The sequence below is a fragment of the Pyxicephalus adspersus genome, chromosome 1 (genome assembly GCF_032062135.1).
Source record: "Pyxicephalus adspersus chromosome 1, UCB_Pads_2.0, whole genome shotgun sequence".
Classification (NCBI taxonomy): Eukaryota; Metazoa; Chordata; class Amphibia; order Anura; family Pyxicephalidae; genus Pyxicephalus; species Pyxicephalus adspersus.
Genome location: NC_092858.1, coordinates 98574159 through 98590017, shown reverse-complemented (window position 1 = coordinate 98590017; position 15859 = coordinate 98574159). Strand labels below are relative to the sequence as shown.

The following is a 15859-nucleotide window of genomic DNA, read 5'->3' as shown; positions in this document are numbered from 1 at the left end:
GATTCTCCACCAGATATTAATTCAGTGAATGTCAGATTTGCTGCTTTATAAATAGACCCCCTAGAGCAGTTTTTCTCAACCAGGGTTCTTTAAGAGGTTGCTAGCGCAAGGTTCTCCCCAGGTCTATTTTGCTGGGTGCACCACCCGGCACTTTTTAGCACCCACCCGGGTGGTTACTAAAGAGTTTGGTTACAATACAGGGGCTGCCACCCACCTATAATTTCTTCCCACCCGGCTTTAAAAAAATTCTGGGTTGAGCACTGTAGAGGTTCCTTAAGCAATTAGAAATTTGGACCTCTCAGGTCAGTTTATCTGACACCAGTTATCATTTTGGCTATCTGTAAATTCTTCCCAGTGGCCAACAATGTAAGAGGCATTCTTCCTACTGAGTGTCACGCTAATGTACTGTGAGCTATGGATACAGTAATTATAGAATGGGTTCCTTAAGACATGAAAATTATTTCAAGGGTCCCCGAAATGGTCAAGAACGGCTGCTTTCCAGCTCTTTTCTAATTTTCTCTATTTTTTCTCTATTCTATCATTAATATTTTGATACATACCTTTTGTGACAGCATACAGGCATATATATGAGCTTTTTTGAATTCCCACATGTGTTTGCTGCAGGCATTATACATCATAATATCGTAGTGGCAGCAGGTTCTTGTGCACACATACAACAATGATTTCATAATAGGAAGAAATGAGAACTGCAGATTGCATCAAAAATTCATGCATATATTTGAACATGATAAGTTTTCAGGAACAATTTGAAAATTTTCCACCCGAGTGCATGAACTATAGGGCTTTGAGTAGTTTATCAGAAAGGCTGCCCAGGCATTCTGTGATCTTTCAAAGCGATGTGACAGATCCAGCACATCTTGCTATAATAGGATACTAAAAGCTGTAACAAAGAAATAAGCAGTGCAGCATTGGAGACATGCCATGTCAGAATGGAGGCACTTAGAAATTGTGGATCTTTAGCACTATTATTACATTGTATTTATATTGCTATATACTGAATTAAAGCACAACATGGTTTCAATCTATATTTCCAAAACGGTTTCCAAAATGGATTTAGTATTGTAGCCTCATTCAATGAATATTTATTATTCTTAAAGCTAATTGTCAACCATTTGAAAAATACGCACATAAATGCAGCTATGTATTTCAATAATAAATAATAACTTTTTTTTGTTATTATGTCAGCCATATTTAGGTACTCAAATCAGTGCTTTGTACCGCAGGACTGGCAGAGAGAGGGGCAGGATAGGATGTCAATTACATATGTTGCATGTAAATGGGTCTACAAGATGTATGGTAATGCGAGCAGAGTAAGCAGAGGGATGGCCTCATCAGTTTGCTGCTGTTCTTTCACCATCATGTCAGTAAACTAGGTGTTGGGTTAAGACACCACTGTATTCCTTAATTGTAAGTGGTGTCATCCACCTGGCTTTGCTGTAAATCAGTGGTCGCCAACCTTTTGGGACCACTAAACTTATGGGCTGTGGACCGCCCATGCGCTAGGTGCCGTGTGTCATTTAAAGGGGTAGGAACTTCCCCCATAGTGATGTCATGATGCCAGAACCGGTCCACTCTCCCATGGCAGGTGTAAGCCCACTGCCCTGAGCCTGTGATCTGTACGGGAGACATGTCCACGGCTCTGGCCGATGCGCCCCCCCAGCGGCGTCCATCTCCTGACCCCACTGGGGGGGCGCACCAGCCAGAGCCCCAGGCCACCGGTTGGCGACCACCGCTGTACATTTCAGGAATCCTAAGACAGAATCCTTACATGTATTTAACTATTTACCTGCAGTTCAGCTTTAAAGTTGTGTTTCTGTTCGAGAGATTTCTCCACACTCCTGTCCAGTTGTACCACAACAGGAAGTAAAAGGATTGCTCTGTAACACAGTAGCAATAAGTAATGGCAAAACCTCCATTGGATTTCAATCATTGTTACATAGTTACAGAGTTAGTCAGGTTGAAAAAAAAAACCCCAGTTTCCCAAGTACTACCGTAGGGAAAATATTATATATATCTCAGATAAAACCCTGTAGTTGATCCAGAGGAACACAAAAAAAAAAAACGTTATAAAGCATGGTTCAATCTGCTCCAATAGGGACAAAAATCCTTTCTAATCCCTTGAGACAATTGAGTGTGCACCGGATCAACAGTCTCTGTTGTCTTTGTTTACATAGAAAATTTTCACTTTATTGAGTAAGAAATGGAGAATAAAATTCCCCAAACTCAATGGAAATCCCACCTTTGACCCTTGTTACCAATTCCTATTAGAAGACTTACCTTCTATTACTGTATCATTGACAGCTATAAAATGTTTCACCTTCACTCTGAAAATTTGAGGGAACTTTCTCCAACAATTAAAACCCTTAGTACACTATTCATAACAAGGTAAATGTGGTTGGTGTTCTATGTTGAGTTTTAATTCTGGTAATTGTAAGCAGTGTCTGCATTTACTCTGCTTTAACTAGTACAAGGTAGACTTTATATTTTGATTGCTTGATCCAAATCCTCAATGCTCATTGCCTGTTAAGTGAAAAAAAAAAAAGAAAACAACTCTCACTGGTATTCTTAACGCCTCTCCTAGCACCCCAAGGACTCTCTAGAGAGACCTCTCCTAAGGAGACCTCTCCTAGTCTCTGCCTATACTTCAGTACAGGTTGAATCATGCCCTGTGGCATTTAATCTACCTAATGTAAACCCTGGCTGTCAGGGACCCATGCCATGTGGTTATGTTTCCAGACACATCACTAGGTGAACATCACTACATGGTAAAATAATTTTATTTTCTGTTGATCCTGCCAGAAGATACAATGTTTACCCTAATTCCTGTAACAGAACAACAGTGCTTTTTGTTCTGCAGTAAATTACACAGCGGCTAACTGTTCTGTCACATGCCTTTTTTTATTCTTTAAGGTTTATTCCAGCTCTGATAGCTGTTCCTTTTGCTGAGCAGCTTCATCTACATGTGAATGAGGGGAAAATATAAATCATGGTATATGAATATTAATAAAAGAAACTCTAGATATGATCATTACCAGTACAAACCCCAATATAATTACTGGAATACAATATTTTCACATTACCCTTTAATCCTAATCAATAGTCACTACTGACTGAAGCACACATATCTGCTCATCATAATAATCCTTTGTTTATACATTTGCTTGCTAAACCTGAAATGGCACACAATGAAGGAGGAGGGCAGCAACCATGGTAGTGAGGGGATTTATTAAAGGATGACTTTAATGAATCTCTGTTTAAAACACCTTCAGCCAGCTTATTCTTTTCATTTACATCAAGAAATTGCTATGATTCTTTGGGTCATCATTCCTAAAATGTGATTTTGACCTCTGTTGTTTTGGGAACACTGGTTGCAGAATAATGAAAGCATACCGTATTCTTAGCCCTTCCCATTATATGTTATTGGCTTTCAGAGAGAAGGAGTTTGCGTATCTCAGAATTAAGTCATATCCTTCTTACAACAGAGCCAGCCACTGTCAAAGCTGCTGTGATTTTCATACAGTAAAGCTAAGATTAAAATGGACTTTTACCATGCTAACCTTTATTGTTGTGAGCTCTCTCTGCAAGTACCAACATCTTTCTCCATTATTCTTCCAGATTCAGGAGCCCCAGCCATTTTGATTGGCCATGGTGGCATTAAGGAACGTTCATATATGCACAGGTGGTTGCTTAAATTGCGCATTGGGCTGTGCATTCTCACCTTGGTGTACATTGTAGAATGGAAGTAGACATTCTGGCTATACATTTTTTTTGTTGCCTGGGTTGCTTTTCAAAGCAGAAGTGACATTAAATATAAAATTCCCGTTATCCACCCAATAAATATGAATCCTTTACATTTGGTTTATTCAATGTTTTCAAATGTCATTTTTGAATAATACCATTTATATCACAAATAGTACAAAATCCTAATTTATATCAGCTTTCTGTAACTCTCTGCAAATCAAGTTTTAGACTTGGAAAGGAAGGGGCAGCACTGTTAACCAATCACGCTTTCTCATAAGGCAGAATACTCATCTGGGTGAAAGGAGTGGCAGGGGAGGGGGGTTAGGGTGACCTCATCTGTGGGTTGCTGCCCCTTCTTCTATCTAGTCATTGCTGGGTAGTTCTTCCCAAGCAGTGTTGCTTAGCTGCAACCTTTAAGTTGGCTGTATTGTCTGATGGAGATGTCTTAATGACAATTTACACAATAAACACATTTTGACATGTTAAACAGTTTACACATTTGTGTGTCAACTATGAATGTAGCTGTCTGCAAATATTTCCACTTTAAAAAATAATTCTGTGTTGTTCCATAAATTACTACAGTTGGAGACGGAAAGTTGGGATCTGGTTGAAAGCTATGGTGAAACACCGACAGTTTCTGTTTAAAACACTTGGAGCCCATTCCCACAAATCCAACCTGGTGTGTTACAACAACAGGTTTTTATTAGCCTGTGGGATGTATTACGTGAAAATACACTGAGTTAAGGCATCTCTTTTAAACACATAGGCTGCCAATGATCCAGAATGGACAAAATATAAACAAACAAGCCCTTTTTTTACCCCGATGTAATTGTTGATTTTAGGTCGCACCTAAGTGAATAGATTTATAAACACAAGGACATTAAATTTCCGATTCTAATCCACTAGGGTGCCATTTTTAATGAAGAGCAGTACAATACAGTAATATTATACATAACATTTGTACATATATGTAAGTATAGGGGACAATACTTCAGATACTAATATGATGATCACTGATTTGATGTCACACTTTAGAGAAGTTGCTTCGCTGATTATTCCACTGAGATGGGTGAAACACAATAAAGAATGTTTGTAGTCTGGAGATGAAGGAACGTTTGACTTCCTATATTTGTCAAGTTTTTGCGTAAATGGAACTGATGAATTTTATCCAGGAGTGTAGCTGTTACATCATTTGTTCAATGTAACAATACATAGAAGTGTGTTGCTGTAAACCTTGCGTTAACATGCATGTTCCTGCAGCGCTTATGGGTGCTTAAAAATTACCCTGAATATGTTAGCATACCCCTCTCCCAAAAATCCTGGTATTTCCATACATTCAATCTAATATTTAATTGGGCTGACCTTCTGGACATTGGCACCCAGTGTTTAATGTTTGCCAGGCTGTCCGTTCACCATAGTGCCCTTTATGTAAATCTAGTTTTCATTCATATTTTACCTGAATAACTGAATTGCCCAAACACTTTATTGCCATATTCTGATTTTGCAGAGCAGTGTTCTTTCATACGGTTTCACTGTCCACTCTTATTTGCCATGTTAAAAAGGCAGCCTGTTGTTAGGCAGCAAAGCTTTAACCATTTCATACCACCATAGCCCTCAACAGGCTGCCTGTTCTCCCGCAGCATCACCTCCAGTTTTATGAAAGGAATGTGCAGGTGTAGTGGAAAGCAAGTAGTTAAGAGCAACTCCCCCCCACTGCACATACTCATAGGATACAGGAGGCGGTTGCTATGACTATGATCACCATGGAGACGGCACTAGGGACCCAGGCCTAGAAAAGGATGCTCAACTTGTAATCTAGAGATGAAAATGGCACCTGAGAGGAGGGGGAAGACATTGGAGAAAGGTGTCTCATGGGGGGATTTAAGGAGTTCCCTGCGTGCTTGCCTATTGCACGTACTTACAAATATAATCTGTTAGAAACAAGGAATACAGGGCATGATTTAGGAGCAAAATCACATTTATAGAACTTTCTGCCAAGGGTCATCTGTCTGAATTCCATCAATTCTTCTTACATACACAATAAGGAAGATTGGTGAAATATATATATATATATATATATATATATATATGCATGCATACATACATATATTGTTTTTACTTTGTTGTGTTCTTTATTATTTGTAATGCTTTTGGAATCAAGACATGCATATATTGTATGAATGATTTGACTTCTATATTTGTAATATATTTGTGTGATAGAAGGAACCAGTGATGAAAAGGCCCATTTATGTACCTATAAATATTTCCAACATGCTCCCAAATCGCTCTAAAAGAATAAAGATTGCTTCCTATTATATATAGAAATATAAACAGGTTGTAAACAAAACTAGTGCTCAGGCCAGCAAATCAGCATTTTCAACACTTTCCAAAAGCCAGCACTTATTTCAGACATACATTTTGCTCATTTAATGAAAAAGATTTCTTTGCACCCCTGTACATATGTAAGAATAAGTGAAATAAGTGTGTGAGTATACATCCTTCACATGTACCGCATTTTAGAAATATATGGTATCTATTTTTAAATGTTTTTATCCACGATTCACCCAACTTTTACCCCAATTTTTTTTACATTGGATTGGATTATAATGTTTGTATGAAATAAAAAAAAATTGATTTACACATTTTCTAAATGAATCCAATGTGAAAAATGTGTAAATGCTGATAAATACCTGGGTGGAAACATTTTTTAAATAGCCCCATGTGTTGCCATGATTTTTCCTATCAGTTCTTATGCAGTAGAAATGTTCATTTGGCTTTGGTTCAGGCGTATTTTGTGCAGATCCAATGTACACATATACTTCCCCTCTATCCTCTATCCTCTGCAGACAGTTTCATTATGTGATGCTTTCAGCTCTTTCTGTTTCTGCAGCTTCAGCAGATTATATATCACAGAGGAAGTGACCCCCATGCTGAATATCATGGATATCCGCATGCTTTCCTGCAGACCTTATTGCTAACTGTTCCACCTGGCATCCAGCGGGGAATTTTTATTCTGCATATCTGCCCCCTGATAGCCTCTGTTTCTAAATTAAACTGCATCCTTAGCTCCCTCCCTTACAAAGCTTGTTTTTTTGTGATTAGCTCCTCTTATTTCTTGCACTTGTAACCTAATAGGAGCTTTTTGGACAGAGAGACATTTATAAATCACTGTGATCCATGGCAAATACATCCTTTTAAAGCTGGAGTCTGAGCAACCATCTAAATAAGTTCAAATCTACGTGCGGGAACTGTTTCAATTAACATAGGACATTTATTTTAAATGTGGTTGGTTTGTGATCCATCCACCCCTGACAGATAGAGCAGCCAGACCATTGATATCCACTTTAACAGCAGGAACATAGCTTTGAGAAGAACTGACAAAGAAAACCTCAAGCCTGCTGACTGCTCAAAAATGGAACAGAAGTGCACTTATTAGTCATCCTTCTGCTCACTCTGTTTTCTGCTTCTATCAGTATGATTGTTGTCAGCACACAGCAGGGGCTAATGGTCTCCTACTGCTGATCTTTTTCAGTTTACCAGTTTTACTGGTAAACTATTACAAAAGCAATAAGTGTATGCAAACAAGCACATGGCTGCTATTGTGTTAATTAAAGTACGGGTTGTGCTGCTTTTAGAAGAAAAAAATCAGAGGTTTGCAAAGCATCCCAACCAGTTCTGCAGTGTGGCTTATCAACTCCTCTCCTAACAAAATAAATTAAAGAAGTAAATAAATTTAACAGCCACCCACACCTCACTCATATGTGATTAGAAAAGTTTATAGATCACACACACCTACATACAAGACAATTACAGATATCAGGGGAATGACTGTAGGTCTGCTATCCACATATAACTCTAAATTCATGAGTTGTGAATGGCTTCAAATAGTTGCCTTTGGCAATTACAAATGCCATAGTTCATCACTGTTTGCATGCATTTTTAAGACTTGACATATAAAGTATCCAGTCTTGTCTTACAATTCTGAGATTCTATTGTGTTTCTTGGACTAAAAAAATGTGATTGTACTTTTTATATGTTTGGTTTAGATAACCTATGTTGCACAAGGATAGTACAGCATAATTTTTGACACTGCCTTCATTTGATTCAATAGGTATATATATTTTAGAATATTATCATGAAAAATGTGCGTATTAATGTGTTTGTGTAAATAATCTGGCAATAAAACTACAGGAGGTTAATGTCAGGACAAAATTGATTTTATGATAAATGCATCAGTATTTTAATACCTGACAGCAGTTCTGCAGGTGGCATTAAAAAATCTCGCTTCTAGCTGACATATTTCAAGGTGCTGCCCATGACTAACAAGTACACGGATACACCTTCAATGTAATTAAATCCTTGTCACCGGAAGAATCAAACACAGTGTCTTGCTGGCCATTTACTGCAATTGTTGTCTTTGTGGAGCGGAGGAGGGTTAAGCTATGTTACACATGCCAGATGATTCACCTGAGATGAACATTCACCAACTACCCTGGCGGATGACCTGGGATTAGAGGAAGTTGCTTGAATGATGCTAGCTATCAAAATGAGGCAGAAAAAAATATATAATACGTACATGGAAGAAAGCCAAATATAACAGCTAAAGCACCAATATTATTTGATCATTGTCATTTTATCATGATCTTGTAATTTTGGCTTAAATTCTGATTTAAGGTTGCATACACTACAGTAAAGTAGATGAGTGTTAAAATTTCTGTTTTTATTGCTCTCTGTGCCTTCCCGGCAAAAGGATGACTTCACTCTTTATTACTTGTGTGGGTGTCATGGGCGAGGAAGTAAGGGAAAATCCAGGGTCAACAAGAAAGAAACTGGAAATAAACTTCTTGGTATGAGTGAGTTTTTGACAAATTGCGCAAGTATGTACATCAATTCCTAGCCCACTGTGTTCCTCCTTGACCATTGGGTGGCCACTGGTGATGTGACTCATGGAGGAGTTATATTGTCCCTGACATCTTGATCTGTTCTGCTCAGCAGTGTAGAGCTGAGGTCCACATTACCTTTTCTCCATTCTATTAAAAAATATAAAAAGTGGGGGGCTGTAAGTATAGTTGTGAAAAATGTAGGAGATACAATATCAGTAGATAACATTTTAGCATAGTCCTACATAAGGTAAAAGTTGCCATTAGAGAAATGTGGGGAAAAGATAAGAAAGTTGTATGTTGTATCATACCAAAGTCACACCATTGTACCAATCTTTGTATAATGGCCACTCAGGTATTGATGATTCTTCCCATTTCTAAATTATCTGCATTTCTTTACCCTTCAGAAATACTTTTGTGATCATTTTTACTATTCCAGAGCTTTAATAACTTTTTTCTGACAGGGATTTTTCTGTTAAATCTCTTTTAGGGCTGCAGTATTCTCAATTTTCTTGAAGCCACATACATTATTTTATGTGTGATTATTTTATCTAATGATCATTTTCCCATCAAAGGTGGTAAATTCAGAAAAAAATAATATCATTGGTGTTTAATTGGTATTTTTCTGCATTGAAGAAAATTCAACTGTTGGAATTCTATAAAAGTGTCACTTTTCTTATGCTGGTGAAAGAAACTGTATCCCTGTAAAGGGCATTTAGTGCCTTTCATATACTCACCTTACATTGCTCCCCTGTAGCTGCTAGAATCCACTTCTGGAGTAGTATGTGATTTTTTCCCCTATGACATTCCCTGGTCTAGAAGCCAATCACTTGGCATTTGTAATGTCAGGGGCAGGTTAAAGACATCAACGCTTAACCTTTTTTGCACAGACAATTTAGGAGCAAGGGAACACAAGTATGTTAAAAATAAGGAGGCCAGAGAATGCCTTTGAAAGAGACACAATTATTTTTCCATGCATCACTATGCATTTTCCACGCAAGGTGACCCAAAATCAATGAGCCTAAATGGTTCAGGGCTTCCATATCTCAGTGGTACCAATTAGTTAACATGGATATTTGGAGCTCTTAGTCCCAGTGTGCATGAGCTCGGAGCAAGGGTGCCATCTCCGAAAAACTGTCACGTCCAGCAGGGGGCCATAGGCCCTGATTTATTAAAGCTGTCCAAGACTGGAGAAGAAAGACTATCATGTAAAAAAACCTGGGGGATTTAGCACACCGGAAAATGATTTTTTTCAAATTCATTTGCTATTAGATGGCAAATTTTTCTTTTAATCCTGCACCAGATCTGTTCCTGGTTTGCTGGATCACCCAGGCTTGCCCAAGATAGTCTATCTTTTCCAGTTTTGGAGATCGCTAATAAATCAGACCCATGTTGTCACATAGGAAGGTACATACTCAATATTTATTTTTATTTAATTTTCTATTTTTGCTTCGATGTAGATGAGTTAATATTTGTTAAGCCACTTAGAGCTAAATCCCCAAAATTAAAAGGGTTCAAATTTTTTTCTCTTCAATAATTTGTAAATCTGTTCTTACATTGTGTGCTTTTGAAATATTTACCATTCTCGGGTTGCATTTTATTCTTTCTAGCTAATTATGAGCTCATTTCGATTTTTTTTTAAATGAACCAACATAAAAAGAAAAATGCTGACTCAATGCTCTAAACCAACTACACTCCTGGGGTAAACACTTATACATGCAGCATTATTATCTATACAGAATGAAGAATGATCAGTACAAGGCAACTAAACTGGAGATTAGTGTATGAACATCCAGTGATGTATATATAATTTTTTTTAATATATATTTTTTAATATATTTTTATTCAGGAAATTACATCTTTTAATTCCACTGTGTCATGTTGATCATTATTTCTTGCTAATACAAACAGCTGGTTCTGTTATCTTCTAGTATACCTGGAAAAGATTTCTTCAAAGTCATTTTTCTATTTGTTGGCAAATGTTTTAAATTGTTCACTTCACTGATGAAAGTGTATGTTCTCCAGTCTTGGAGAGCTTTAATAAATCAGGCACTATATCTGAAGAGCACCTCACTGCTGGGCCGTCAATAAGACAACCAAGGAAAGACCCATCCACCTGTAGACAGAACAAGATAGAAGCCTTGGGACTGGAGTGGCATGAGACCACGTCTTGAGATGAGTGAAAAGGGCATTTTTTTAATGACATCAATCAGTTTAGTGGATTTGTATTTAATCTACATGATAATTAATCTATTAATAATAACCTTTGAAGTAATTTGTGCTTATTTACTGACTAAGGCAAATTGATAATTTAATATAGGTCAAAACGTTCATTAGATCATTTCCACATTTTAATTTGAAAACATTTGTTTTTGTCTGTGTTGTGACGTTATGCTCTTACTTCTCTGTTGGTTAGTCTGGATTATATTTAATATTGTTCGATCACAGTCCTTCTCTATCAGATGTGAGCTTTACTGCTTTAAATAAAGATGTTTTTCAATATACAAATTCTAGGTTTCCTTTTTTACTTTATTCTTTCCCACTCCCAACAGTGCTGTCTTATTATGATAATGTGGGATGTTATGCATCTCAGAACATGTAACATACACATTAACACCAGTAATACATGTGTAATCACCTGTATACACACAGGAATGCATTTACTGCTCAGAAAACCGAGGATATTATTTTTGCTTTAATTGACATAAATTTGCTTTTAGTATTATATATAAAATGATTGCAGTGTCATCTAACCAGTAAAGAATGCTGATACAGTGTTTATGTTTGGTGTATGAATTAAGTAACTAATATGCAATATAAAAAATATTTATTGATTTTTATAATACGTCCATATCGCTGTTGCCTGCAGAAAGCAGTAGATATCATCTCTTGCTCACCTTGATTTGATAGCATTATATACTGTATAGCAGAATACAGGTTCCAGTGTTTTCAGGTACTTTTATATTTCATAAGATAGAAAACACTTTGCTCTTACATGTTGCTCTAACATTCTGATTAAAAAAGCTTGACATTTAATCAAATCTTTACAAGAGGTCATTAACCTAAATATAAGAGGTTTTATAAGAAAGTTGTAGAAGCGGTATATGTTGTATCTTCCAAGATGTGCCATGATAAAGAGCCTCAATAAAACCTAAATGCTGTAGGCAAAAGCTTTTTTTTTAATGCTGTCTACCTTTAAAAAAATATATGTCCTGTAACACCTAATTATAAGTAAATATTCTTTCAGTTTTTTTTCATGTCTGTGTTATGCAGTTTTCTGTGATGGTGTGGCAACAATGCTCGTCAGCTCCAGAACAGTGCAGTGTTGCCACTTTTAGTATTGTAGGCTGAGCCTTTTTCTACGGCTAGAAAGATGTTATAAGACATCAGAGTTGTCACTAATTTACAAGCATGTAGCGTATGAATAGGTACCAATGACTAGTCCTGCTTTCTGTTTTTTGGATTAACAGGACTTCCTTTGTTAATGAAACCCTTTGACTGTGATCGGCAGGAGTGTGGGGAGTGTGTGCTGTGTTCTCCCCAGCCCCTTTTAGCACCACCTGGCACTTCTCAGTAACCAATGGATTTTTTGGGTGCCTACAGCTTTATCACACCCAGCTAGTAGCTGGATTGGGGTCCTGTTTGGATCAAAAAACCAGTTCCTTTATTTTAATAACATTTATATCTTTTTTTATAAACCATAGGGTGATATGTGGCATACAATAGTATAGCCAAAACTCTTTCAGAACACTGTACTTTGTGTTTACACTTTAGGTTTCTTATTGGATGCTTTGCAAGTGGGATGCACTAAATTCCTTGTGGTGTTGGCTTAAGTAATACCACATATTATTAGCAAGGTCGACAATGTTGATTGTAACTGCATAGTTCTCAGTATAATGTAAATTCTCCTAAGTTAGAAAGCTCCTGCAGTACTGTGTGTTTCCTGGTATATTTATAATGTAAATAGCTGGCATTGGCATACTTTGGGTATAAAAGCAGACAGTAAATTGCAACTTAAAGGCCTGCAGGGCATCAAGAACAAATCAGCTGGTTTTAAAGGATTCCTTTACTGGGCCTTCTCACCTGTAAAATTTTGCTTCTGGTCTTCTGGATTTTCCTGACATGGAAGGTTTCGCATGTTTTTGCCCTTTTTTGAAATAAGACCTTTAAAGTAAATCTGTTGCTTGGAGTTGCTTGCTGTCAAAGAGCACGCATTTCTAGAAACAGTGTTGCACCTCTTTATGGAATACATTGGTTGCATGTTTACACTTGAAAAACGTTAATTGGTATGTTAAAGAGAAAATATGTAACATATAGCAGTGTACGGGTCATTTAATGTGGTAGTCACATTATTAACATTATGTTTTTTTTTCCAGCTCTATTAATGATTTATTGAATAGATAACAGGATTGGGATCTTTTTATAACTTTCATCTGAAATTTGGTTTTAAATAAGTAATCTTATAGTCCATTTACCTTTCTCATTTTCTTATTTTCATGAACATGATTTTCTTCCAGTTATATCCAGATTTTGTATGCAGCCACCATAAAACATACAGGTGTTAGTGTTCAAGCATTGAATTTGTCAGTAAAGTACATTTTTAGCTCTTACATATTTTTATATTTCAAGGTTATTGTTCCTTTAGCCAGACATTTCTTTATCCAGAATAGGTAAGTTACCCAAAGTTCTGTTCTAAAGTAACTTTATAATCACAATAATCTACTTTTTTCAAGTACTTTAGTCTGACTAATATAATTGTGGCTCTTGGGGTTGTAATTGCAGCCCTAAAAATGATTTAATAGCCACATTTTACTTTAATTTTCTATTAATTATTGTTTGGACCTTTAAAGTGAGCAATTTGGACTATTACATAATACTATTTTTAATTTTTTTCCAAAACCCATTTCAAAAACCATCACCATGAGCCCTTTTCTTTTTTGCTCAATTACTGAGTATCTGCGCCTGAAAAGAAATTTGTTCCGATAAGAATACACTTATTTTTTTCTACAATAAAGTCAGTTAAAGTAACAGAAATAGATACTCAGGAGGGTAGATATTGTACTCAGAACCTTCATTTTTTTTAGTCCTAGCTGCTTTTAATCAATGGTTTGCCAGTGTGTTTAAATGTGACTACACAGTCCAGTAGGTAAAAGAGTTTGACCACACTGCCAAATGTACTATAGACGAATCTGGTCAGACATTCCACCTCTATTCTTCTACTATACCATTCTGTGAGGACACATGGAGTAGGTTGGATGTTCAGCTATGCCAGCATAGGGCATTGTGTAAGTTCAGAATTTTAAATTGCAAAAAAAGTACAAGATTTTAGTTGTTCATTAAAAAGGGGTGTGTAGATGACTTTTTTTTAATTTATATGGGTCAACCATGTGCAAAATACTATTCATACAATTGCATAAATCTAAAGTGTTGGGATGATATCTAGACAAGATTTCCCTTTCCCTCACACTTTACAGGGTATGTTCTTAAAGGATTCTGCTAGTACTATGACCAACTATGAGTAAATTCAAAACATAGTGGAAAGAAGAATTATACCATCACAAACCCTGAAAAGTTACAGCTGTAGTCTGTTGCAGTTTTCATGTGAAAATACTTCTTTCCCCAGTAGTAAATGATGTGAGTGAGAAAGAACTGACTCACAAATTATCCCTAAGGATAATGTGAAAATTCTACACGCTGAATAATAACCAGGAGCTGTTTGTTCAATGCAAAACTGTCATTCTTTTTTTTTGTTTTTGTTTCTGTCTCACAGGGCCAGCGGTGGCGCAAAGAATTTGAGGATGAGAAACCATTTGATCTAGAAAGCTCTGGAGATGATGATTTTATTGATGAGGAAGAAGCTGATGATGTATATTCTGGATCAGGATCTGGTGGTAAATATCCTGGAAACTCAGCGAAAGCATAGCATTTCCTCTGCTCTTTTTCAGTGTCATATAATATTATATTAAAATAAAATAGACATGGCGCTGTGGTTTTAGACCCAATCTGTATGTAGAAATACCTGGGCAGTTTTTTAATCTCCATTTTTTTTTTATTTGGGTAATTTTTAAACATTCAAAGCATTCAAAAAGTATATTTCTAAAAGATCTTGTGAAATTCCTCCAGATTATAAAAAAGGCCAACTCCAGGCATTACTTTTCATTTAAGGAAGTAGAAAAGGAATAGACTCCAGTTCAGTGTTTTAATTACACTTTGTGACCCAATTGGGGAGATTTTGCTTCATTTTTTTGGAGCCAAGAAGTGAAAAGAATAGTTTTTCTGGTGATAACCACTTCTTTTGTTTCTTATCCTGCTGCTACAGACTTTCACATAGACTGAAAGTGAGAAAGAAAGCCGAAAGAAGTAAAGATGTTCAACAATGTCCCCTTTCTGCCAACACTTTTTTGCATTAGTTTACACTAAGTCAGTGGTCGTCAGAGAATTTGGTGGTCCATGGCTCTGGCCTGTACGCCCCCTAGCGGGATCAGGAGAAGGACCATAGCCACGGACCATGTCCCCCGTACAGATCGCAGGCTCAGGGCGGGGGGGGGGGGATTTGGGTCTCTGGACACAACCCGCCCACTTTCCCATCGCAGGTCTAAGCCTTAGAGTGGGCAGGTTGTGGCATCATGACATCACTCTGGGGGAAGTGTCATCCCTTTTGAGTGACACACGGCTCCCCATGCATGTGTAGTCTGGAGTCTGTGAAATTAGTGGTCTGTGATAACCAAAAGGTTGGTGACCACTGCTTTAAGCCACATATTTGTAGCTTAGGTTTCGGTCTTGATGTGATTCTGTGGTGCCACAAACTAAATTCAATCCGCATGTGTGAGATGTACATCATCCTGACCTGGTTAGTGAAGACTGCCAAAGACTTTGAACCCTGAAGTTCACCAGATGAGGATGTCAGCCAAAGAGAACATGGACATCTTAAATCCATAGATGTTCCTTTTGCCATCTAGATCAGCCATAATCTGTGAGAATGCTTTTCATTCTTGCACATTATAGTAAATAACTCATGGGGTCTAAATTTTTGTTTTGCTTTAACGTAAGTGTTTATTGCATTCATTTAAAACTAAAAGGAAAGTTTTTCTTTTTGATTTTGGGCATTAAGCATTTGTTCATATTTTGTGTCTTTAGCAGACTTTTATCATACTTTTAAAGATTTTGATCTCCATTTTCATATCCTAAGGTAAATTGATATGACCAAAATCATTACT

General features: G+C 36.9%; 1 protein-coding gene across 2 annotated transcripts in view; it reads left to right on the top strand.

The window, feature by feature from the left end:
• Window positions 1-15859, top strand: part of SDC3 (syndecan 3) — a 73470-nt gene that overhangs the window by 40817 nt on the left and 16794 nt on the right. For both annotated transcript variants that reach the window (XM_072420239.1, XM_072420231.1), the window contains exon 2: window positions 14413-14533. In XM_072420239.1, the coding sequence (XP_072276340.1) occupies window positions 14413-14533 (121 nt within the window). The remainder of the gene's footprint in view (window positions 1-14412; window positions 14534-15859) is intronic.